The sequence below is a fragment of the Rhopalosiphum padi genome, chromosome 4 (genome assembly GCF_020882245.1).
Source record: "Rhopalosiphum padi isolate XX-2018 chromosome 4, ASM2088224v1, whole genome shotgun sequence".
NCBI lineage: Eukaryota > Metazoa > Arthropoda > Insecta > Hemiptera > Aphididae > Rhopalosiphum > Rhopalosiphum padi.
The window spans coordinates 21,115,520-21,142,688 of record NC_083600.1 but is presented as its reverse complement, the minus strand read 5'-3'; the positions used below and the strand labels follow the sequence as shown (position 1 = coordinate 21,142,688).

General features: G+C 24.9%; 2 protein-coding genes across 7 annotated transcripts; both read right to left on the bottom strand.

Moving 5' to 3' along the window:
• Positions 1-493: 493 nt before the first annotated feature.
• LOC132928645 (poly(rC)-binding protein 3-like) lies at positions 494-9,959 on the bottom strand. 2 transcript variants are annotated; one of them, XM_060993456.1, is made up of 13 exons: positions 9,808-9,959; positions 9,585-9,680; positions 8,437-8,493; positions 8,261-8,377; positions 7,947-8,204; positions 7,404-7,484; positions 7,247-7,331; positions 6,353-6,530; positions 5,751-5,885; positions 2,428-5,620; positions 2,203-2,235; positions 898-1,027; positions 494-772 (listed from the first exon to the last, which is right to left on the bottom strand). In XM_060993456.1, the coding sequence occupies exons 2-10, from the start codon at positions 9,672-9,674 to the stop codon at positions 5,278-5,280; spliced, it is 1,344 nt and encodes a 447-aa protein (XP_060849439.1). In that variant the 5' UTR covers positions 9,675-9,680; positions 9,808-9,959; the 3' UTR covers positions 494-772; positions 898-1,027; positions 2,203-2,235; positions 2,428-5,277. The 2 variants fall into 2 exon arrangements, with proteins under 2 accessions (XP_060849439.1, XP_060849440.1); XM_060993457.1 differs by lacking the exon at positions 2,428-5,620.
• Positions 9,960-14,099: 4,140 nt separating this feature from the next.
• LOC132928643 (ATP-binding cassette sub-family C member 4-like) lies at positions 14,100-26,566 on the bottom strand. Of its 5 annotated transcripts, none has more exons than XM_060993451.1 (26): positions 26,346-26,566; positions 22,830-22,929; positions 20,705-20,815; positions 20,507-20,641; positions 20,097-20,304; positions 19,701-19,920; positions 19,470-19,626; positions 19,241-19,379; positions 19,056-19,166; positions 18,721-18,996; positions 18,490-18,654; positions 18,285-18,406; positions 18,131-18,228; positions 17,968-18,053; positions 17,464-17,876; positions 17,107-17,390; positions 16,942-17,021; positions 16,709-16,859; positions 16,516-16,622; positions 16,322-16,445; positions 16,065-16,241; positions 15,851-15,978; positions 15,542-15,787; positions 14,694-14,866; positions 14,372-14,612; positions 14,100-14,279 (listed from the first exon to the last, which is right to left on the bottom strand). In XM_060993451.1, exons 2-26 carry the CDS (start codon positions 22,904-22,906, stop codon positions 14,238-14,240), a joined length of 4,071 nt encoding a protein of 1,356 aa, XP_060849434.1. In that variant the 5' UTR covers positions 22,907-22,929; positions 26,346-26,566; the 3' UTR covers positions 14,100-14,237. The 5 variants fall into 5 exon arrangements, with proteins under 5 accessions (XP_060849434.1, XP_060849436.1, XP_060849435.1 ...); XM_060993453.1 differs by having other exon boundaries at positions 16,071-16,241; positions 26,346-26,565; XM_060993452.1 differs by lacking the exon at positions 26,346-26,566 and adding an exon at positions 24,961-24,978.
• Positions 26,567-27,169: the final 603 nt, after the last annotated feature.

The window sequence follows — 27,169 nt, the reverse complement described above, 5'->3', positions numbered from 1 at the left end:
TAAGTTAACAGTTTATTTGAAAAAAATGTAACCAGTTAATTAACTTAATTTTAACTTTTAATTCGTTAATGCCAAGCCTTGTAATTTGTAATCTTAAAATGGCTAAATGTCAATTATTTAAATATATATAAAATTAGATCTAATTAATAATGATTTATTATATATATCATTACAGTTACACCAAAAAATAAAATCAATTTTGTCAAATTATTTTTTCTTTAATTTTTACAGGTTATTTTGAAAAGTACTGAGAATTTTAAGCTTTTGATTTTCTCCCAAAGTACTTGCTACCTTCAACCATTAACCTATTATCAAAGTTAAAATTGAAGCATTTTCATTGCTCCAAAAAGTAATGACTAATGGCAGGTAAAAAAAAAATATATATATATCATTGTAAAATCAATAATGAATACATTAATTGCTCTGCTCAGAATCTAAAAATACAATATTTTATATGATAAGATTGAGGAATAAATAAACAAAATCAATATGATTAATATAAAACATAATAATATATATTAAGTAAAATCATCAATATCCTTAAAAATAGTTAAGTACACAAATACTTAATTTGTTGTCATTTTTATAATTGGTAAAATTTCAAGAATTAAAGAATGTTGTAAGCATACAACTTCATAAAAATCGTTCAAATCAATTTGTAAGCACGTTGTTCATTAAATAACTGAAATTTTCTTCTTTTTTAATAATTAGATAATGAATTATTTATAAATGGAAGTCATATGTTGGCAAATTTCTGCAGTCTTCTAATATCCTAAGGAATTATAAATAAATTGATTTATTAGTTAAAATAATACAATATATTATATCAATATAAATATTATATTTTTTAAATAATAATTGACTTAATAACTAAATAGGTAATATAAAAAATCATACATGGCAACATCCTTCTTAAATGATTGTCAGTGTTAAATAAGTGACCAGTTCAAAATAGTTCTATTAACGTCTAGTAATAGACGGCTAAAGGTAGTGAATATATCAACCAAAATATATCAAATATCGATACCTAAAAACAAATATTATTTATTAAATTGAATAATACAAAGAATTTTAATATATCTGTCCAATAATAATTTAATTATTTTTATAATTATACAAGGTATAAAATATTCAATTTTTTTTTATAAAAAACAATTAACTTTTAACAATGCCTAATATTAATTAACTATTTAGAATTTAGTTGAATCTAGTTCATGTCCAGTCTTGCTAACATATTTTTAATAACAATATACTATTATAACAACTTCACCTTTTGCAACTTTTTACAATATTCAACATTATGAACAATTTTAATTTGTTAATTCACTGATAAATAGTTCAACCATATAACTTTTGATAAATCTATAAATATTAGTCAATATTTCCAACTATAGAATAAAATTCTCTCCTGTCTAAACACATGTGGGTAAAAAGGTTAGACAGTTCGAACAGCCATTACACTAATTTTATATTTTATATTATTATTATTTTTTTTTTTGAAGTAGAAAAGAAAATGAAATTAACAAATATTCAAAAATCAAATGTTTGTAACTAATTGTTTTTGATTATAATTTACAATTGTAATCAACCAACTTTTTCTTATTATTTATTTTTAAAATATTAGTATTGATAATAAATCATTAAATATATATACAGATAATAATTAAAGAATTATATTAATATTATATCAATTAAGTAAATAACAAACATTAATAAAATGTCTGCATTAATATATAACTTTAGTACTTAGCATTAACTGAATGTGTAATCATAACCTTATTTGTTTTTTCTCTTTGCACCATATGAAACATAAAAAAATTGTGTCCTGCAGAACCAACATAGAATCATTAGTTTAGTGATTTGATACACTATCAAACTTACAGTAAAGAATATTATCTGTATTAATACTTAGGTTTTTTTACATTTCAATTTTGAGCATGAAAAACTTTTTTTTGTATAAGCTTAAAATCACACTATTCACACTAATATATTTAAATATTATAAAAAATTCAATGTTCAAATGTTTTTAACTTTAAGTTTGATAGTATGTTAAATCACTTATTAGTTAAGCTAATAACTCATTGTTGGTTTTGCAGGGCTTAACCTGCTGAACGCAGATTTGTTATTTTGAGAAAAACAAATAGTGAGCTAATATATCCTCTTAATTTTAAAATATATTTTATACTTATCATTAATACTCACATTCAAAACACATCAACGGTTCGACCAATATTTCTAAAAATAAATAAAGATAAAACAAATAAGATTAGTATAAATAAATGTAATTCTAAAACAGCTTAATAATTAATGAATTTATAAATGGTGGATTACATTATAAGTAAAATAAAAAAGGAAAATAATGATAGATTCAAAAAATAAAATTAGAAACAATAATTTATTTAAGAATAGAATTTAAATATAAATTACCCATTGAGTTTGTTATCTTGATGGATTTTTCAGGAAAAAATAGCTTACTTGTAGCTATAGATCATATTAAATAGTCATCAATAAGGATTATGATAGTAATCGTAAAAGTAGTTGATAATACAATAGATAGCACAAATGTTGTGGAAGATTAAAAGCAGCTTACACTTTGGTAGTGAGTATAACCGAAGAGTAAAATGATGTATAGAAATAAACTGTAAAGTGGGATTAAGGAAAAAATTGAAACAAATTATTTTTTAAGTCTAAAAGTAAATGATACATTTTTTTCATAATAAAACTAAAAAAAAAACATACAAATGTATTATTTGAATTTAAATTTTATTTTATTATAAATGTAAATGTATTACTAGGATTATAATATAACAATTTAAAATTAAATAAAATAATAAATATATTATAAGGTGATTAGTTTTAAATTTAAACAAAAAGCAGATTACTCAGAAAAATAAAGATAATTTTTAAGATAATTAATACTACCACTTTTTTTTAAGTTATCTTCAGATTGCAATATATTAAATATAAATAAAATAATTTTAATCACAAAGTAAATGAAGACAATTTTATTTCTTATATACAATTTGTATAATATATTTTATATATTACTTGTTTTATTTTTAACACTTTTTTAAAAATCTTTTAAATATTTAATTAAATTTTTCTAAGAGTGTAAAATTAATTTTTAGCCAAATTACAATTGTTTGATAATTTTAAATAAAAATAAATAATTTTTTGGTTCTACACCATTTAAAGTTTAAAAATAAGAGTTAGGTAAAAATTAAAATGCCATTATTTATCATTATTGATATTCTAAAAACGTTGTTTTAGTTGCTTAGTTGGGATGTAAGCTTAACAATAAGTTTAATCAACTAATATGAATAGTACATTGTTGATTATTTATTATAAGTGTTATAACAATTTATAATTTAAATAATTATTTGGTGCAATTGTGATTATAAATATGTATGAATGTGTGTAAGATTTAATGTAATAATACAATATCACAGTATAAATATAATATAATGTATAACAACTAACATTGGATCATAATTGACTACATTATCATTATTTTTATTTTATCAAAACTTCAACAAATTTTATTATATATATTAATATAATTTCAATATTTTATATCCTCATTTCTTTAATATTTTTTTAAAAAGTTAACTGGGCCAAAATTCACATAAATCACCACTGATTGCCTCAACACATGTATCATAAGATTATTAATGTTATTAATGAAAAACATTACCATGTGGGGTTTTCACGTTTCAAGTACTTATTCAACATGCTATCTACCACACTTTTAAATGTACTATTTAGTATGTTACATGTATAAATAATGTAAAAGATTTTCAACATTATAAGACTAGTATGATATTGTGTGTGTGTAAGTATGTATAGATGAAGGGGAGTTGTTATAATATCACAAAATTAAGAAAAAGAATAATATTAAATAGACATTATTATTTAAAAAAAAACAAATCTTTTTCCAACATTTCAAGCAAAGAAAATTGATACAATATAAATTAGTGGGTTATTATACTTTTACATAAAAATATTGTACGATACAGAAAATATAGCATATTATTATACATGCATAAGGTAAGATGGTTGTTTGTATACAAATAATGTACAATATAAGATACTATATAGAATATTAAACAAGTAGTTACTACTTAGTATATATTATTCCAACTGTTCATCTTAATATTAAATTAATTAAAAATTTTCATGAATAAAAATTTGGGGATTTTAACATGTTCACAGTAGATGATGCCAAAACATGTCAATTAACATTGTTCACATATTCTGAATGACGCCAACTGGTATTATCTACCATGTTATTAATGTATTGTAATTAAATAACTAGTTTTTTTATTATCCTATCCTACAAGTATTATTTCATATGTACGTGCAAGTTATTTAATGATATTTTAATTTTTCAATGTTTGAGTTTTTTTTTAAATTCCAATTTATTCAACATCACAACTATACTTAAATATGATATGCAGCTAATGTGTTAATTGTATCCAAGACAAATAACAAAATGCTTGTGTTGACACTTGAAATATAAAAAGATTATAATTATATGTTTTCAAATGTATATGTGTAATTCTGTCCAACTTGTAATTTAAAAGAATTAAAACATGCATATTTAAAAATTATAAAGTAAATACTTTAATGAATATAAACCCCAAAAAACAAGGAAATCGAAACATAAACACGTTATCTTATAACTACATGAAGTAGTAAATAATGATTCATTAATTTTTGTGAACCCATAATTACATTTTATTATCATAAAAATATTATATCAACAAATGTAAGCAGAGCAGATTTTATTTATTGGATTTCATATTAATTTGTTAAAAATTAAGAAATAAAATAAGGAATACAAGATATATTATCAATAAGATCTAAAAAAAAATATAATGTAAGAACTAAAAATATAGGCTATAAGTAGTGATTGGAAACAATCTAAACTAAAAAGTGAAATATAAATTGGACACAATAAAATATATTAAATAAAAATAATATACTAAAACCTTAAAATGCAATAATTCCACCCACGAAAGAGATTTGTTTCTAACTTTAATGTTTTAAGTTTAACTCTATAAATAAAATCAATTATGTTAAATATTTTAAAAACAAAAAAGAGATGTTTTTTTTAGAATTGTTTCAGACTTTCAAAAATTAGAAGTTTTCTTAATGAATAATTAAATAAATTATAAAATAATGAAAAAAACTACTTAAAAATAAAGAAATGAAAATGGGTAGGATAAAACATTAGTATGAATAGCAATAATTGGCGGATTTTGGATCAATTGGCATTCAGTAAGGAGCAAACTTGGTCCTGTCTGCTTTGGTTTTTTCGCCTGAAGGACTGCGGTTTCTCTGGAAATAATTTTTCGGGCGATGGACACCCGTGGTCTGTATCGGAGGGGATTGATTGGCGCCAGATAAGGCTCCCAAGAGGTCGGTTAGGCCGCCAAGAGCAGATAAGCTGGATAGGGCATTAATGGCACCCGGCTTGGCAAATAGTTGAGCCAATGGGATGGCGGACGACAAAGGAGATGCGGCCACCGTCGGAGGAGTGGGCAAGGTTGAGCTGGACCCATCGTCAGGACTAGAGGATGAGTTTGCCCCCTCAAGATTGGCTTTCTGCAGTTCCACGCTAGAGAAGAAATTGGGATTAGTGATAAAAAAGGACATATAATACAATACAAGGGATTTAATGATAACACTAGGATTCTCAACTATGATCCCACGAAAATATTTTCTTAAGCATAATAATTAAGTTGTACCTCATTTCAATTAAGTACTTGGCAACTGAAATAGAATCTTTGTTTCCTGTAATTGTTATATGACGATCTTCATTCTCACCATTTTCATGAGTTCCTTCACCTTTAGCTATATGTACTAAAGCACCACTTATTTGTCTATATAAAATACATACACATAATATAATTACTATTTATTACTTTAAAAATAAAAATAAATCAATTAATTTCAAATATTAGGAACCACAATTAAAATTAATTAAAATGATATAAACTATAGAATCTAGATTAAAAGTATCTTAGTAAAATGTTTATTCTAATTACTAAAATAAGCATTTTTTTTTTTAATCAAAAATAAAGTATTATTTAGTTTTATAATTATTTTAAGCTTTACTGAGTAAACATTTAAAATGACAATTTACTGAACAAATAATTTCATATCAGAAACATTAACTTTAAAAATGGAAGCGATGGAAATTAAATTCACAGTAAATAATTATTATAACTGGACAGATTAATATTTTATATTATATTATTATATATATTTAAGAATTAAAATATACTAATCAATTTTAAAACATATTTATTTTTACATTGAAAATTATATTATGCTAGTTACTACTTACCGAATTTCTGCAATTTTACTTCCTCTTCTACCAATGACACATCCGATTAAGTCATTAGGTACAGTCATTGATATTGTCTCAGTGTTTGAATTAGAATTTTGATTTTTATGTTCCCCACCACCATTTCGGTTTTGACGATTACCTGTTCTCAACTGACTTCCAGCTAATGCAGCTAAGGCTAAAAGTATAATTATTTATCAAATTTAATTTAAAAAGTAATCATGAACAAGATAAACTGGGTTATTACATTGAAAAAATCTCAGTCTACTTAACTATTTATAATTAAATTTTAAAACTCGAGTTCCTATGATAGAATAATATACTAATTTAACCATACAAAAATATTTTTAAAGTATGTGTCTAACTATACAAAATATGTAAATGGTGTTAACTGAACTTTTATCAAGATAATGCTTCACATACATAAATTGATTGTAAACACACAAAAAAGAACAGTAATATAAACAGACTTCAGTCAAAGAACAAATAAAAAAATTATTAGTGTCAATAAAATTTTAAATTGTACTAATAATGGACAAAAATATCAAAATATTAATAGTCTTCAGTAGGGTGTTTGAATTCCTATTAGTGTATTTAGTCAATAAAAATGGAAGGGTCAATCAAATGTCTAATTAAGCAACAAGAATAATTCTCATGGTGATTAACAACATATTAAATTTATTTAAGATTAATCATTTTTATCTAACATTGCATTAAGTGAATTGACTTATTAATCAAATTTATAATTCAAAATATTATCCAGGCACCTTATTTGGTTTTATTAATTTATCAATTATCCCCCCCCCCAAATGTATAACTTACAAATAGCTAGAAATACTGATCGTTATTAAACAAAGCTTTCTCACTACTATTAAAAATTTTCTTTTTACATACCAGCTGGATTAATACCTCCAGTCGATGCAGTTCCTAACCCAAGAGCTGCTAGACTGGCTAAAGGATTAGTGCGTTGTCTCCCAAACTAAAATAACGTTAAAATAATTAAACAAAAATTACATTATTAATAGATCTTAATTAGTAATAGGAAACTTACATCATTACCAACTGCACTACTAGCAAATCCTGAAGTTTTACTGCGAGGATCATAAGGTATTGTTGCACTACGTGGCGGAGACTGAAAATGTATACACATTTTTAAATACTTGTATAATTATGTTAAAATATAAATATATTTTAGTAACTAAAATATACTGAACAATAAAAGTAAGCTATTGTAAAAAAAAACTGAGAATATGAGCACCAATATATAATAATAATATAGTAGTCTCAATAACTTTAATTTCAAAGGGAACATATATAAATTTGACTTAAATATTCTTTTATACACCACAATACCATTTATAAGTACTTTAAGTCAAGAAGTAAAAAAAAATTTGAGTTAAAACACATTAACTAATTTCTAGATCATAATAATGAGTCTTCGTATTTTTACTATTGGTATTTTGTAAAAAAAAATATATTATGGTTAACTGACTAAATTGAATAGAATCATTTATGTGCCCCCATCCCTCAAAACACCATACTTCAACTATACAATTTACTTGGCACTTATAATAAATATTCTGTATTTTCTTACATCTAATAGTACATTGCACACTTGATAAACACATTGAGATATTGTGCCCGTAGTACCAGTAATTGAAACTAGACGCTCAGTTGAATTGGGTAACATATCTGATGCTACTTGTATGGCAGCTCCACTTGATTCTCTAATTTCTTTTATTTTACATCCACCTTTTCCAATTATGAAACCACATTGAGATGCTGGTACAATTAGCTTAAAAGTCAAAGGTGCTTTTGGGCCATTCCAATCACCATTTTGTCTCTCAAAAAACTGAAAAAAAGTTAATTAAGTGATTTTCAAAATTAGATTTTCATAAAAATTCTTACTTCTTCAACTTTTAGTCCAATAAGTTCAGTAGCTTTACAAATTGCATTAGTAGTTCCAGTAATGGTAACAATACGCTCTGGAGTTGAACCATCAGAGATTAAAACTCTAGCACCAGACTAAAAAAATATTAAATTTTTTAGTAATATAAATAGATTGAACAAATTTAACTATTTACCTGGTCTCTTATATTTTTTACAGTTTCACCTCCTTTACCAATGACATTTCCGACTTCCTAAAGTAGAATAAAATATATTGATTTTATCAACAAAAAAATTGTATATTATGTATAAAAATATAATGCATACACTTAATTTACAGTATGCTACACCTTCAAAAGACACTCTATAAATCATATAATTAAATACTAATACTACTTCTAATTATAAACTAGAAACATAATTGAGAATTGTTTTTGTTCTAATGTCTTAAGCAAGTACAGTTATTAAAAAAATAAAGTATTATATAAGTTAATTAATGTAGCTTGGATTTGTTTATGTCTTACAGTTTATAATATATTTAAAAACAAAATGAATAAAGGATTATGGACTATTGTCAATTATTAATAATTTATGAACTTAAAAACACACTAGGTATATAATACAATTGCAGAAGTCAATGACAGTGCTTCTCAACCTGTAGGACGCAGTAAGCTTTAAAAGTGGTACACGAAGAAAATCTCACTTTATAAAAAAATTGGAATGTATCATTATTAACATTAAATATTATTTGGTCTATTTGTTATAATTATCTGGTTTCATATATTATATTGATGGTATGATGAATTTTTTTTTTTAACATTAAATACTTATATTATCGTAATTTTTTAATTCTTGATAAAATACAATTCTATACATATAAAACGAATGTATACATTTTGAATAAGAAAAAAAAAAGATTAAGTAATGTGGTCCGTAAAAATATTTAAACTGTGTGGGTGGTCAACAAATATAAAAAGATTGAGAACCACTGGTCTATGCCATACACATAAATCAAATACAAACATTTAGGTTCTGAATGATTTATTAGTACATTTTTACCAATTATCAAACCTAAGACAAAAACGTCATTATCTATTTTTTCTTGGTGGTCGTATACCATATTATTTTGATGGCAAATAAAATATTATCATCTCTTAAATTTTGAGATAAAAATACAAATGAGTACCAATAAATAATATTATTGTCTTGAAGTTAAACAATAGATTAATTTACTTAATATTAAAAATAAAACTATGGAAAATATGGAACATTAATAGACACAAACAACAAGTGCATGTGTAGTGTATTCTTAAGTAACATATATAATATAAAATATACAACATACTCGGCCATGAAATAGAATCCGTATAGTCAAATTGACGTCGTTGTAATCATTGAAACTAGACCCATTGGAACTTTGCTGTACGTTTTCCATTTTTACCTTAACAAACATGATCAAAAGTTTAATATGTAATATAGCTAATATTTACTTAATTTTTAACAGATATAACCAAACATTTAACCGTCAGGTTAAGACAACAATCAACTACTGTAACTGTATGACGTACCTGTGCAGCAATACAGTATGCAAATTGAACACAAGACGTACTTACAATCGTTGCAAATTTACTATCATGAATTATTTGAGTAATTTTATAAGTAAAATCATTTTACATCTATTATTTATGATAATATATTTATGTGTGTCTATGTGATATATTAAAATATTTTGATAGACGCAACGAATAACGCAGTGTTACCGTTTATAAAAAAATGTAAGAATCTTCATCCATTCCTACCAACAATTGTATAAAAAAAATGTACACCATGCACCATGAACTATACAGGTATGAATTCATTAATAATTATAAATTGTTAATTCGAAATAATCCACTCTAAGTATATTTCACATACAATTTAGATTATATAGTCATAGGTAGTGTACTGAGAAAATTTGTTAGTTAAATTTTTTTTTTTATATGTTGAAGTTCCTAGGTAGCAAATTTATAAATAATGTATAGTGTACACTGTACGTTTGTAGTTTATTGACTAGGTACATTACTTCTGCGTGTGTTTAATACTATTTAAACATTTTAAACTCGTAGCAGTCTTTGGCCTTTGCACGCGTAGTATAGATTTAGTTATCCTTCTCCGTGAGGGATATTTGAATTCTCATAGATCGCAAGTTGCCGCCTAGTTGATACGCTATGGATGATCAAGACCCAAAAACAAATTCAAATTTAGCTGTTTGACCAGGGCTGACACTTATTACTCAATGATTTAATGGTTTTGAAATAATCGCTTTATTGTCAAATAAAAACTACTATTAAAACTACGTCTTATTTCTGGTTCGAGTAATTGGTAAAAAAGAACAGGGAAAAAAAGAAAAATATATTTAAAAATTTTAATAAAAATATAAAAAATTAATTGATTATGAAAATTAAAAAATGATTACTTACACACATTTATACGACCCGCATGTATACACATAGAAATTGTATAAAAATAATTATTTTGTAGATAGGTACAACATTATTATTATTAATTATTTATCAATTAATGATAGTATTATATTATAATTTTACAAGCGTAATAAATATATAATATAAAAACATTTAACAAGTTGCTGCCGTTGCTGGTAATATGTATTCAATTGGTCATAAAAAAAAAAACACTAAAATAATTATATTATAAATTATAATGTACAATGTACATAGTTGTAATAAAAATATATTTTACTCTATAGTCTAAGTCTATAATCTATATTACCTATATAGTAAGTACTAAGTAGGTAGTAAGTTAATATACCTATAAAGATATAGGTAGGTACTAGGTATACAGATCACTCGAGTGATTCTTTTATCATGAACTATTCATTATTTCAAAAAGTATTCATGGTTTTGAAAATATTTTTTTACATTGTTTCAAGTTGTTAAAAAACCAACGTTTTTAAAAAAAATTATATTTTTAAATATTTTTTATCCTTATATTTTTGTAAGTTTTTTTTACTTTTTTGAATGACAACATAGTTTTAATTCCAAAGCAGAATAATTTTTCGAGTATTTTGATACATATAAATCGAATTTAGGGCGAGTAGTTTATGAGTTATACGTATTTAAAGTTTTGACAAGCGGAGTAGTGGACAAACATTTTGCGGGGTAACCCCGTATCACTTCACTCCGTGCATCAAAACTTTAAATACTTTAACTCATAAACTACTCGCCCTAAATTAGATTTTTATGTATCAAAATATTCAGAAAAATATTCTGCTTTGGAATATGAAATTAAAACTATGTTGTCATTCAATAAAGTAAAAAACTTAAAAAAAATTAAGGATAAAAAATATAATTTTTTAACAACTTGAAACAATGTAAAAAAATATTTTCAAAAACATGAATACTTTTTGAAATAATGAGTGGTTCATGATAAAAGAATCACCCTGTATAAATATATTACCTATATAAAGATGAAGAATGAGATACATTTTTTTATATTTTTTCACATAATTTTATGAAATAAGAAAACAACATTTTTAAAAAAAATATATTTTTTATACTTCAATATTTTTATAAATTATATTAATTTTTTTATATTTTTCTTGAGGAAATTAGATAGGTACCGCCTGAGTCCGGCGTCCGTTTTTAAGGAGATTAATGCAGACAATTTCTATGTGTGAGACTGTGAGCATACGGGTCATATAAATGAATGCGTAGTAACTAGTAAGTAGTAAGTGATCATTTTTTAATTTTTAATATATTTACACGCGTCTCCACGGTATCCAAATAAACGCGTAACGAACATCATAATATGTTCGTATGCCATCATCTCTCGATATACTTAAACAATTTGTGTACGCATTCAAATCATCCATAATCGCCGTGACAGTAACCAATTATTACACATCACGGTGATTGACGAACGTGATACGTTATTTTCGATCCCACGCCGGCGGCACGATACTATATATTCGTATAATATATAATAATAATATATACCATCGCTTGAACTTTTTGGCTGCGTATGGTAAAGAAACGATGATAACGAGATAATAATTATGTGTGGCCGGTGTAGTTTTATAAAATACACCATGACACCATGTACGACACGCGCTTGAGGCGCATCGCATATTTAAATGCGTTATATGAAGCGGACGGTACGGCGGAGATAGTGTTAACAAGGCGCGACAGCAGTACGTGCATGGACGACAACTTATTGCCGCGACGGAAACGGTACGGGTAACGGGGTAAGTAGTTCGGAATAAAAACGTCGGCTGCGGTTCCGGCGACTCAGCACACAGTTTCCGGATACGGCGATGGAAGTGTATGCGACATCGGCGTCGACCGGGCACAGACGTGAAAGGAAGTGTGATATTATGATATAAAATATAGATTATCGTACAGACATAAACAAGTGTAAATTATGTATAGATCACCTGTATTATATTCACACTAGACAATATATCTACCAAATTGGTAATATAGAAAATTAAACTAGTTATTGTAATAAAATAACAATAATAACATTATAAAATATCATTATAAATAGAGACAGAATCCGTGGTCTACTCACAATTACTTTTCGTATACAATGGTTTATCATTGCAGAATTCAAATTTAATATAATATTTATTATACATCAATATCAGTATGATCCTATTATACAACAAAACAACTTCCCTAGTTTTTGTTGTTTTTATATTTTGTATACTTTCTGGAAGTAATCGTTAACTCGAAATTGTAGATAATATTATTATGTGTACAATGTACATTGTACAAATAATGTAAATAAGCTAAATAATAACAAATTAATAATTAAAAAATAAAAATGTATACATTTTTTTATAAAAATGAAAATAATAAATAAAAAATAACTGTAAATATTATATTTTTTTATTCATATTATTATACTAATAGTCTCAGCAGTCGATATTTCCTTCCGATCAGTATAAAAAATAATAAAAATAAAAATGACAAGTAATAAAAATCAATAGTCAAGCTTATAGATAATAATACTATCAATTTATGGTATATGTTATATCTTAAATAAGTCAAATAATGGTTAAATGGCATAATATACTTTTTTCAAACTTTTTTCGAGACAATTTCACTAATTATACAATACAAAAGCTTAATAATTGAATTTTTGTATATTTTATCTTTTAATTATTATAGCCATAATCAAGGTCGTATTTAGGGGGCAGGGTGATATGGGTGTTGGAACACCCCCCATCGGTTATATTTTGTTGTATTTGAATAAACTTTAAACTTACTCATAGTGTAATTTGCTCTACACGAATGCAACTAGTGCAAGAAATAATCATTCATAATAAATTGTAGTTCTATTATTTTTCCTACGATTCACAGCCTCACAGGCTGTTGGTTATATCAGCAACGATCTTTGTCACTACATCTGAGAGTGTACGCTCCTTTTCAACACTCCGTAGACTTATGTATATCTAGGACAGAGGTCATTGATGAACTTGCCCCCCCCCCCACCTACCTAAGTCTATTAAATTTAAAACACGCCCGTAAATGAATTCTGGATATGTCACATTGGCCATAACCGATACAGCGATATCGGTTATCATTATGTTTTATATTCATTATTATATCGTATCTTGTTTTCATTATTTACATTCATATACTGTTTAGTTATCATTGTGTCATAGCAAGAACTAATAATAATATTAATAGGAAAAATAAAACTCGAACACACGTAATATCGTTGTATAATATATTAATATTATACCTTTAGGTAATAAAGATGATAATATTATGAAATACTAATAAATATTCTAGACTATCCCAAAAGCATTAAACGACATATACAAGCATATCATGCATATACCTACATAACAATAGTTAATTAAAAACAAATTTATTATTAATTGCATAAAATATAATTTTAATGTATTACGTACAATTAAAGACATTTAGTATAGTGTTTGTAACACTTGAAATAAAACATTTAGTTGAATGTAACACATTTTCATTCAACTTTATTGAGGATTCGTTCTTCGTATATCAATATTCTTGTAATTCTTAAAAACATTAAAATTAAAATTTTTAGGTCATTAAAATAATACAGTAAGAATAGTAAATACTGTAAACAAAAATAATAAATATTTTATACCTCTGCAGTCCTTTTATGTAACAAACGCGCAGTGGCGTGATCGGTTTGTTTCACCATTTTATAAAAAAATCCGTTCGTGTTTTTTAATAATCTATACGGATGATCGAATTCCACTACAGTTCCACCGTTCAATACAAGTATCTTGTCAGAATCTATTACAGTATTCAAACGATGAGCAATTGTCAAAACTGTACACATTTGAAATTTATTTCTAATTGTGTTTTGGATTAATGCATCTGTTCTATAAAACAATAATGATAATATCGGAAATGGTTAATGGAATACACTATTTCTTTAATAATACAATATTTATTTTTCATACCGATGATCAACATTTGCTGTAACTTCATCTAAAACAAGAATTTTATTGTTTTGCAAGATTGCTCTAGCTAAACATATTAATTGTCTTTGACCTACACTGAAGTTAGATCCGCCATCGGACATTTTTGAATTTAGACCATTTGGTAAATCATCCACAACATCTTTAAGTTCTACCTAGTATTTCATTTAAAACATTAAAAATCAATTATTATGTAATAATCTTTGCTGCTATGGAAAATATATAATTAACGTAACGATTGGATTAAAAAAGAATTCGAAAGTTATATACCATATCTACTATACTATTTTTCATATGATTATATTTTTATTTTCAGTTTTATTGTTATCTTGTACTCATATATATATATATATATATATATATATATAATATATATTTATATTAATTTTTAGCTTATAGTTATATAGTTGTCATTTTAACGCTATGAATGCTTGACACAAGTAAAATAATTGATTTATACCAAAATTAATTTTTAAATCAACTTTAAGAGTGAAAATAAATTTACAGAATAATGTAGCGTGAAAATAAATTCGTTTTTTAATAAAATGATTAATTAAATTAAAATTGAATAAAAAGATTAGCTCGGTTTTAACATAGATTAAAAACACACGTGCATGTTTAATCTATGGTTTTAATAAGTGTTATAAGTTATCATTATTTTATATATAAGAAATAAATACCATTAAAATAATGTATTGTAGTACCCACTCGTATTAGGTATATGCTATAATTTCTCTGTTCAGAACAGCAGTTAATACATCCTTTAATATTAAATTTAAATCATATTTATTTTAATTAAAACTAATAATCCCAAGTAGATAAAAATTTACTTCATTTAATGCACTCCAAATTTCATGATCAGAATATTCATCATATAAATCTAAATTATTGCGTATGGTTCCTGAAAATAAAACTGGTTCTTGAGGAATAAAAGTAAGCTTGGATCGTAATTCGTGTAGTCCCATCTCATGTATTTCAAAGTTGTCAATAATAATATTGCCTTCATTGAGAGCTAACCTAAATAATGCCCCAATCAATGATGATTTACCTGCACCAGTTCTACCGACAATTCCAATCTATATTTAAAAATTATAATTAATATAACGATTTTAAAAATGTACGCCATTATTCAATATCACTTTTTCCATCGGTTCAATGTTAATGTTGAGATTGCTTAAAACATAAGGCGTATCTATGGCATACCGTAGATAAAAATTATTAAATGTTATTCGACCTTTATTAGGCCACTTCTTCGGTGGTTTTTTATCTGAAAAAGTTTTGTAAAAATACATATAGTTATTTTATTTGCTTTAATTATATGAATGTCATTTTTATTTAAATTAATCTGATCACTATTACAATGAGGTGATTCTAGTGCTGGTTCTTGGGGTAAAGTTGTGTACTCGAGTACTCTCTCAACTGATGTCATTTGGTTTTCCAATTCTACCGATCGTCTCATTCCCCATTGAAACAACCCAATTAGCCCTATTGACTGAGTTATGGCAAGACCAACATTTCCACTATATGTGTCTAAGGTAAATTTTATTATTTAAAATATATTATAAATATATTTACATAAAAAAATGTGTAGGTATTTAATCGTTATTTACCATTGCTAATAAATAACAAACAGAAGGTCACAATACTTATATATATAAGACAGGTTAAATCCAACCAAAATCCAAATGCTCTACTTGAAGAAATAAATAAATACCAAGCCGAAGAATGTAAATCCTAGAATTTTATCACAATAATTATTGATGAAATTGTAAATTTAGAAAATTAGAGCAGTAATAGTACTTACTTGATGGATAGAAAACTCCGTGGAAAGAATTTCTTCCGCTTCAAATGCTCTTATAGTGGTTATTCCTTGAAGTGATGCATTTAAATGAGTAAATACAGGACTTCGTGCTAATATTTATTAAATTATATTATATAGTTAATTTTATGAATTATTTGTTTCATGAAAGTACGTTAAAATTGTTATTTTTGCTTACTGACTCCTTCTAAACGTTTAATACTTTGTGATATTGTCATATAAATATTTCTTATTTTGAAAAATATGAATACTATGATTAATGTTGGTATAATAAAGTAGGGATTCGTTATTCCAACAATTATTAATATCCCAATCACAATTAATCCAATCTTAAAAATTGTAAATAATAAAAAATTATATTTTGTTATATTTAGCTTATGATATAATATAATATATTTATATTTATATTACTTGTATTACATCCATCAATACGAAGGGTAACATTTCATCAATGGAACCTAGATCTTTTGAAAAACGATTAAGTATTCGTCCTAAAATTTTAAGTGATCGGTTTCAATATTATTTGTTGTTATAATGTTAAGTAGCTGTTTTGTCTTTGTAATTGTTATCACCTACCTGATGCATTTTTATTGAAAAAGTACATTGTAGCTCTTATGATTGAACCTAACATACGATTATGTAGATTTGTAGAAGATGTTGTGCATACTGATACAAATAAAGCTGATCTAATTAATGTAGATATTATAATTGATAATGTAATCACAGTAAACACGATAATACATGTATTACGAGATACTATCCATGGAATTAATGTATTAGATGGATTGTTTGTCAATGATCTATTATTATTGGACTCTAAATGATCAATTGAAAAAAAAACATGTTCTTCTAAATTTATCCTACAAAACATTAAATTTGATAAATCAAAACTATTTTAATTATTTTTTAAATAAACCAGATTTTAAATATTACCAGTAAGTTATCCAATAATCACCACTTGAAGATAGTACTTGAGTAAAGATGCATATTAATAAAAATAATATGATTTTACACTTGTGTCCACCAGCAGAGAAATATGATGAGTAAATACTGAATCCGGAATTACCAAAAGAACGAGTTTCAGCTAATTCAATTGGTTCAACAACTTCTACAACTTCTACTTGAACATCATTGTAATTACTTTCTTCGACAGTTGACGTAACACTCAATACAGATACTTGTCGAGTATACATGGAATTTTGACTTCGAAAATTTGGTCTTGTACCTATCGTAATTGTTTCATTATCATTAGTTATGATAGGTTCTACTGGAGACCCTAACATTTTTGTAAAATTGAATTCGGATTCTTGAAGGTTTTTGTACGAATCTTCTGCTATTTTTTCCCCCTGTTATGTAAAAATAATAAATAATTTATTAAATACACACTGTAACCTGTAGGCTATAATATATTTATAATTGTAATATTTAAATAATTACATTTTCCATTAATATTATTTGGTCTACATTCGTTAAATATTGTAATTGATGAGTAATAAGTATACACGTTTTTTCTTTGAGGAATTCTATAATGTTAATACAGATAATATAATATGATAATTCATTAATTAGACACCACTATGTTGTTAGTGTTAGTTGTTACCTATTATACATTTTGAAAACAAGTGTTTGCCAACGTGATTGTCGACAGCTGACAGAGGATCATCCAGTAAATAAACATCTGCATCTTTGTATATAGCTCTATAAAATATTTCAAAACAGCAAAATGTATTTAATAAATCTTACTTATTTCATACCTCGCCAAATTTATTCTTGCTCTTTGTCCACCGCTAAGAGATATTCCTCTTTCTCCCACAATTGTTTTATCACCATACGGAAATTGTTCTATGTCTATTTTTAACGCACACACTTCTATAACCTATTCATTGATGAAATAATATATTTTAATTATAAACATATAACGGTTCATGTTTCAAGTTGATATTATGTACGACACCTTACTTTATTATAACGTTTTCTATCCATTGGCAAGCCAAATAGAATATTTCGTTGAACAGAACCTGCAAATAACCAGGGTTGTTGAGATGCGTATGACACTACACCGTGTACTAAAATACTTCCTTTGGACAGTGTTAATTCTCGCAAGATCGCTTGTATCAATGAACTCTGTAAAAAGAAACTATAAAAATATAGACCATTTAAAATATTTTTGTAGGTGTATATTAATTATACTTTTCCGGCTCCTACTGGACCTATTATTGCAATCAAATGACCATGTTTCACAGTTAAATTTATATTTTCTAAAGTATTATCATTTTGAGATTCTGTCCACTTTGCAGTAACGTTTGAAACAACTATACAAAAATCATTTGATTGTTCAGTTCCATCTTGATTGATAATATTATTTGATACTGTATTGCCATCATTGAGTTTTGCATTTTCGAAACCATTTTTTGTTTTCATTTGGGTTATTGATCGTTCATCTTTTTCTTCGCGTAAAAGAAAATCCTAGGTAATATCATACTATTAGTTGTTTAAATAAATTTCTTTTAAGTATTTATGCGTACTTCAATTCTTTTTATCGAGACTAATAATTCAGCAATCAAACCCATTCCAACTGGAAAAGTAACCGCCATAGACACTCTCAAAATATTATAGTACGATGTTATTATAAAAACCTAAATATATTATAATATGTCTTTATTTTATTGTGTTAACGGTTAAAATATATTAATTATGAATATTATTTTACCTTTGATGCAGTTATATAGTTTCCAAGTACTACATATAAAAGAACACTTAAAAACAAAGCGAGTCTTGTGTTGAATACAGAAAATGACAATAATGTAGCTTTGATGTATGCTGTTTTAGTAATTTGGTCGATTTCTTTCCTATATTTCATCATTTAAATTTTTTTGGTGGTTACATTAAGATACATATTATGTATTATTTATGCCTATTTGTGAGTTATTAATTCTTACTTTCTGGCAAATTCAATTAGTTTGGTAAAAAAATGTTCCCAAGTATACATTTTAATTACTTGTATGCCAGAAATTATTTCATTCATTAAATTTACTCTGGCATCTGTTCTATTAGCTGTTTTCAGTCGATAATTTGATACAATTGAACCCAACCATACTTAAAGATAACGAAAAAAAAATAATAGTTGTATTATCATTATTATTATTATTATTAGTTATTTCTTTACAAACCTTGTAATGGTATAAAAATAATAAATGTAGCTACACCAAGTATTGATGCCACGCCTACTTCTTTCCATAGGAAGTACGTTACCATAATTGTTTCTATAGGGCCAATGAATATATATCCTATATATACAATTGTTAAATCAAATCGAATTACGTCATTTGACATCAAGTTTACTATTCGGCCTGTAGTAGTTTCGAGGGAATTTGTTTTTAGCCGTAATGCCTATAATAAATATATTGTGTTCATAATAATTAAGTATATATTTTGAAAATTGGAAATTTAATAATAATAATTTATTAATACTTATATGTCATGATAAATTATTTACAATTTTGTCTTCTTATATTTAATTTTATTATTAATATATTATTTTTGGTGAAATTATATTATTTACATACCTTATTATAAATGAGATCACAAGTTGCTACTCGCATTTTCATTGCTAAATGTGAACTCATCATATTGTAACTGTTTGAACTGAATGTTTTTAATGAACAAGCTATTATTAAACCAACAGCATAATATACTACAATATTAAATTGGTTTTTTGTATTTTTTGTTTCGAAGTGTGATATTATTTTTCCCACAAAAATCGTTTGGATAATACTGAATAAATAAAAAGGTAATAACGAAACAGCTGCAGGGTATTTAGTATTAGTAAATTAAATACAGAGTAAATTTAGATATAGGTATACTTAAAATTAAAAATAATACTATAGCTATAAATATTCTACTATAATTTTTATTTCTCAATGAGACTAATTATTAATTAATTAATTATATTAATATTAAATATACACCTACTTACCTAAATACCATGTCAGTTATTGCTAAATAAATTCCATGAATAATTAATTTTGACCCAAACATTTGAAACAGTGCGTTTAAAAAACTAGGTTTTTTATTTTTCCTTGTTGCAGTTCTTTGCTCTTTACTCCATATTCTGTATAACGACAAAAATAATAATTAGAATATTTATATTTTTTAGACGTGATAAATTGTTTACTTCTCTAATTTGGATCCCAATAGGGCAGATGAATCTTCGTCTAGAATTGTATATAAATCTATTACATCTAATTCTTTTTTCAATCCTTTTTGAACAAGTTTTAAGATCCAACTAAAAATTAAAAACTTAATAAACAATATTTTAGTGTTATAATAATGCTTAAAATGTTAAGCATTAAATGTTTCACTGTCATCGTAATTTTAATACAATCTTTATTTTCATAATTTGTTAACATTTTAACACCTATTTTACTAATTTAGAATTAATTGACTTTGAAAGTCACTATGTGGTATAATAGATGCCGAGTATACGTTATAATATTTCAGGTTACTGTAATGTATGTGTCGAATTTGAATTGAGTGATCAATTATTGCACATGAAAATCTTTTTTGAGCTAAGACAGTTTGTTTCTTCATGTCTGTTTACAAAATAATCGTATGATTTGTATTTCTTAAAATATTACTAGTTATATGTTTATATTGGAATTATAGTAATTTATATTTATATTAATAATAATAAAGTAATTTGAACTTTGAATTAATTTTAGACAAAAATAAATATACTAGTATGTATTGGTTATTATAATATAACTTTATATAATGCTAATAGCTGTTATTAACTATCATATTATAATTATTCAAAATATATGTAATGTAGAACAGTGTGAAACTTTGAATAGGTACTATAAACAGTTTAAAACTTATTTAAATATTTAAATAGATTGTATTGTATAAAGTTAATAATAATATATAAAGTAAGTGGTAAAAAATTGCAATGTCAAATTTTATCTGAATTAGAATTTGAAACGTCTAAAAAAATTATGCATTTTTCAATGTATTTTGATGTCTATAATAAGACAAGACCAGTTAATGAAAAATTTTGGATTTATTATTAAAAACTTAAGCTATTAAAATAAATAACATTTTTTATCACAAAAGAATTTGAAAACTTTCATAACTTTGGCTTTTAATTTCAACAACTATTTATATAAAAAAAAAAGATGGGAAAGTAGTCACCACTCTAGCTTCTGTATAGACAGTAGATATCGAGCGAGTTTTTATGATGGATGTTAAATTTGAATTTTATAATATATTGAATCATAATTATATATACATATACTAAAAATGATTTTTAGGAAACAATTTATTAACATATTATATGTAGATAAAATGCCGAAACGTTGTTTCGAAAATAAACTTTAAAAAAAATGGCCATCTTCGATTTTTTTGAAAATAATTAAATAAAAAACTATATTTTTAACTTTTTTATCAAAATGTTAAATTAAATTTAGTATGAAATATTTGTAGTCCTAGTCCTTGTGAGTCTTTTTTAAAAAAAAAGATAATTATTATGATATCTGCATTATTTCAGGAGATATCGCAATGGGTAAATCCTCACCGGACACTTTGTATAGCATGAAAACAATTGCAGTATTTTATATTGTAATAATATATTTATTTCTAATATTTTAGTCACGTTAGTGGTAAAAGAATTTATGAAAATTGGTTAAATTTTCATATTATATAACATTTTTTAATCAGGAGATAAAATTCTAAGTAAATTTAGTTATTAACATTTAAAATTTTAAACTTTGGACATAATACTCTATATAATTTACTATCTAAAATCAATTAAATAACTAGAAGTAAAATTTTATGAATAGTCAAAACGAGAATAAGTTGAACAAGATAATTATACACTCTTAATTCAAGGACAGATAAATACCCAATATCAAAATCATACCTTTAATAAGTACTAAATGTAGAATTTGAGCATATAAAATACGAAGTATGAAGAATTTGAAGTTATTCAGCGTGGAAAACTGCTTGTACAAACAATTTCAAGCATATAACTTTAAACAAATTAATATACAGTTTATATATTTGTATACTTATTACTATTAACTATTAAGGTTTAATTATTATTATATAGTTAGTTTCAATTAAAGAAGTTGTTTTTAATTTATCATACTGTAAATATGTAATAAGCTATTATAGTCATTATAATATGTAAAATACATATATAACAATCAATTAATTAAAAAAAATCAATTAATGGCAAAGATAACATGTTTTATAGATGAATAATATGAAATAATAAGTTTAGTGTATATTTTTATATTTACCTGAAAGTGATAATTTCAAATAAATTAGCTTTGGATCTTGGATTTAGTGGTCTTTCTTCTTTATTATTAGCATCCATATCTAATATAAAAATATTGGTATCTACGACAGTTAATTTAACAAAATTATTAAAAAAAAAAATTATTATGTATTTCATATTTTGATATTTAAAAATAAAAATTAATAACTGTACTAATTGGGTATACAATCAATCTTAATTGGAAAAAATGTATAACTAATAGAACTCAAATATCAATACAAAAAATTAATTTGTGTATCAAATAAAATATAATACATATTATTATACATTTTATCATTTAATATTTTAATAACGTTTTTAATTGTTATATTCAAAATGTATACAAACATTTTAGTTATTTTAGATGTAATAATATATTGTATTACAGGTGATATAGGTAAGCACTTAAAACTATTTATTTTTATAATTCCTGTATTTCTAAATAATTTTTAATTTGCGTTAAATGTAGATACTTTTTAATAAATTAGAAAAATTAGTTTTAATTGGGTATATTAAACTATACTATAATTAATGATTAATTTAACTAATTTACTTAATTGTATATAAATTTTAATATTTTAAGTTCAACATTATTATATTTATTTATAATTATAATTGTTCACTTATTAATAAAGGTATTAAACTTATTTTTATTTTTAATAGTTTAAAAATGTTAATGTCGTTATTATTATTATTTATTAATATGATAATTACCTCAGGGAGACACATTATGTTACGGGCCTAGCAACCCCGAGGACCCCGAGCTCTTGCTGGCGGAAAGTTCTAAGCGAACGATTCCAGTAAGAATGTTTAATCTCTAGTAGAGATTAAACACTGTTGGAGGAAAGCTGTAACCATCAGTATTGAAACGAGGCGGAAGAAGAACCTTTTGGTACGGCTGTTATCAGATTATTCCGGGCGAAATTTGGAACAAATTTGACGGCCAGAATACTTTGATGAGGAAAGCAAGGGGAAACTACCTCATTATACTACCATATTAGAGCGATGAAAATAGATAGGAAGAAACATGTAAACATAGACGATGGGAATCGGAACCCGGAGTCTGGCAGGGTAAGGAAGAGCATGGCTTCCCAGGTCGTCATCCAGCGAAAACCAGGCCACGTAGTTAGTACAAAAGATCCTACTAGAATAGGTACTTGGAACGTAAGGACCCTTCTGAGTCACAGAAGACTAGAAAAATTGAAACATCAGATGAGAGAAAAACAATAAATGTGTTAGGAGTATGTAAAACAAGATGGGGGTAACAATGACGATTTTTGGAGCGATGACTTTAGAATAATACATAGTGGAGAAAAACAAGAAAAAAAATGCTATGACAAGGCTTAGCCTTTAGAAAAAGAGAGAATATGATAGTATTATGGTTTTAATATCTGTAAGTGTAATACATTTAAAATCAAATTGCATTTATTTAATTGTTCTTACAGTAACAGACATTTACACTGTCTCTACAAATTTAAAAGATAATATGATCACTGTTATTAATTAAGAGGACGTAGTACCCGCATGTATTGTCTCCGTCTTACACACGTGAGACATAGCAAATTTTCGTTCACCAGTTTCAATATTGTGCTGTTAGTTTTGATATTAGAGTGAACTATTATAAAATTTAAAGGTACGATTATTATCCAGAGCCCCACGTAGCCTTTTATTGATATTATTGTTTTTAAGTAAGTTATGATCTTTTTGAAACTATACATTTTAAAATTTTCATAACTTACTTAAAAATAACAATATCAATAAAAGGCTACGTGGGGCTGTGGATAATAATCATACCTCTAAATTTAATAATAGGCCAATTCACTCTAATATCAAAAATGTTTGTTGTTTGTCTATAATAACTGGTATAATTAATTTAGAAGTTAAGTTAATAAGCATGTTAAATATAATACACATGACTTGATTGTAAACAGTAAACAGTATAAAGGGGATGCTGAAAACACTGAAATTTATATAATTTTGTTCTAAATTGGAATATTAGTCAATTATATTTACTCCGTATATATTTAAATATTTTCTTTTGTACTAATAAATATAAATTAAAGTAATAGATCCAATCAATCTATTATATATATTCAATAAAAGTTAATACTTACTTTAATTTTAAAAGTATTAGAATATACACAAACACAATAAATTCAGTTAATAATTATATTCCATCATATTTGTATCATTTAAATACTTAATCAATTTTAAAAATAAAAAAATCAAGAAATGGATACATTTTTGATTGAATGGTTATTTTTTCATGTACGTATTTTTTGTTATTATTATTTACGTAAACACACTTTTTGGTAAGAAAATATTTTATAAAACATCTGAATTTCAAATTTTTTAATTATCCCAATATATTTATTGATTTTAATTTATATTAAAATTGTTTTCAAGTTAAATATAATGTAGTAAAAACGAACGAGAAGAATAAATAGTCTATGTATAGGTACTTTATATATTCCACTTATTAAAAACAATTGATTCCTTATACTATATACTTCTTTTATCCTCTGACCTTAATTTCCACTATCACATATAATCAATAAGTTGTAAGTCATATGACACACTAGGATTTGTAAAGCGTTTTAAGCTTACCTATCCGCCGAACGCTCTCTATATTGTTCCGCTAACATGCCTATCGCTTATAATTTACTTATTTATTCAAACATGTGTACATAAGATATTAACAAATTAGTAAACAAGAAAAGAACAATATGACAAAAATTATACATAAAACTAATAGTATTTAAATGATTATAATAAGAAAATTATAAAGTGTGTAAGGTATATAATAGAGATAATTGACAAGTTATATAAAATCAGGTGTTACCAGCTACCACGAGGAGATTAGCAGGGGAATTTAAAATATAATTTTTATTTGAAAATTGAGAGTAAAATGGTTTCGGATCTCTGGTATTAAGGTTATTTATTTTTAAATTAATCAATGATAGCAATTTTTGATAATCAATAAGGTCTAATAAAAATATATGAAGGAATTTAGAAATTAAAAGTATTCGACGTTCGTTAAGTGGTAAAAGATATAGAAAATGTAATACATTATTATAAGAACCACGGGGAGGCCTATATATATTAAATTTAAAGGAAATAAAACGTAGAAAATTATTTTGAACAGATTCTAGGGAAGAGTTTTGTTTTGAGGTATTATTTATCCAAATAAGAGAGCAGTATTCTAGATGGGAACGAACAAGGAAGCAATATAGCATTTTCAAGGGAATAGGATATGAATGAGCCACAGGAGCGCTTAATAAAATCCAAGTTACGCATAGCCTTATCCTTTATCATTTCTGTGTGTGGGGAAAAATTTAATTTAGAGTAAAAAATAATGCCTAAATCCTTAAACTGAGATACAAGCTCAATATTTTAATAGGAAATAGAATAATTATAGTTAATTGGACTTATCTATTACTGTACTTTGTGCTTGGCCCGTATTTATAAAATAAAAATTTTTTATCCAATTTCATCTTACCTTAGAATTTAGGCGATTGAGTTAGACATACGACATACTACAAATGTAGTAGAGCTATTGTACTGTATTATAAAAGTACTATGAAAAAAAAAATAATATTTTTATTTTCAGCAATATACATCATCTTTATGAAGTTAACTATTTAGTAAATTATAATGCCGTTTTAAATAATACTTTATGTCAAATTGAAAATCATTAATCAACTATGTCAGTTTTGAACATTTGAAATAATATTTTTTAAATGATTTGAGTGCTTATCTGAAATCTCGATATATAGAATTAAAAAATCTAAAGTACCTAAATAGTATATACACTTACGATAAGAAAGTAAATAATTTAAGAATTATGGTACTCGTCATCAATTAGGTCAAACAAATTATATTGTTTATAACGATTTTAAAATCAGTTATTCAATTACATTTATAGACTATTATATTTAATTGTTTACTAAAGTTTTAATAAAAACATTAACTAAGTAGGAAAAACTGATATAATCGCAAAAAAATAATATAACTGTAAAATTTAATCGGGCAACTTATTATTAATTAATTTAAAAAAAAAAATTGAACATTTATAATACATGTCAACATTTATCAATAATTTTAAGTACAAAAAGTTTTAATTTTGAAGAAAAAGATTCAAAATTTAATGAAACCTTAAAAAAAATATTAAGTTAAAGAAAAATATGTAAAAATATTATATTCAATAAAAATATTTCAATAAATTTTGCTTTCTTATCATTTTTTGTCTAATACATTACTAATTTTGATTGATTGATCAATTTTTGAATCAAATTATTTGAAATTATTTTCTATTTAAAAGTT

Coding starts and splice junctions, on each gene's coding strand:
- LOC132928645 (XM_060993456.1), bottom strand. CDS start 9,674: ATGGAAAACGTACAGCAAAGTTCCAATGGGTCTAGTTTCAATGATTAC. Junction 6,531..7,246: donor TGGAGGTATTAATCCAGCTG/GTATGTAAAAAG, acceptor TTATACTTTTAG/CCTTAGCTGCATTAGCTGGA. Junction 5,886..6,352: donor AGTAAAATTGCAGAAATTCG/GTAAGTAGTAAC, acceptor TATTTTATATAG/ACAAATAAGTGGTGCTTTAG.
- LOC132928643 (XM_060993451.1), bottom strand. CDS start 22,906: ATGGATGCTAATAATAAAGAAGAAAGACCACTAAATCCAAGATCCAAA. Junction 17,391..17,463: donor GATTATTGGATAACTTACTG/GTAATATTTAAA, acceptor AATGTTTTGTAG/GATAAATTTAGAAGAACATG. Junction 14,280..14,371: donor TACATAAAAGGACTGCAGAG/GTATAAAATATT, acceptor AATGTTTTTAAG/AATTACAAGAATATTGATAT.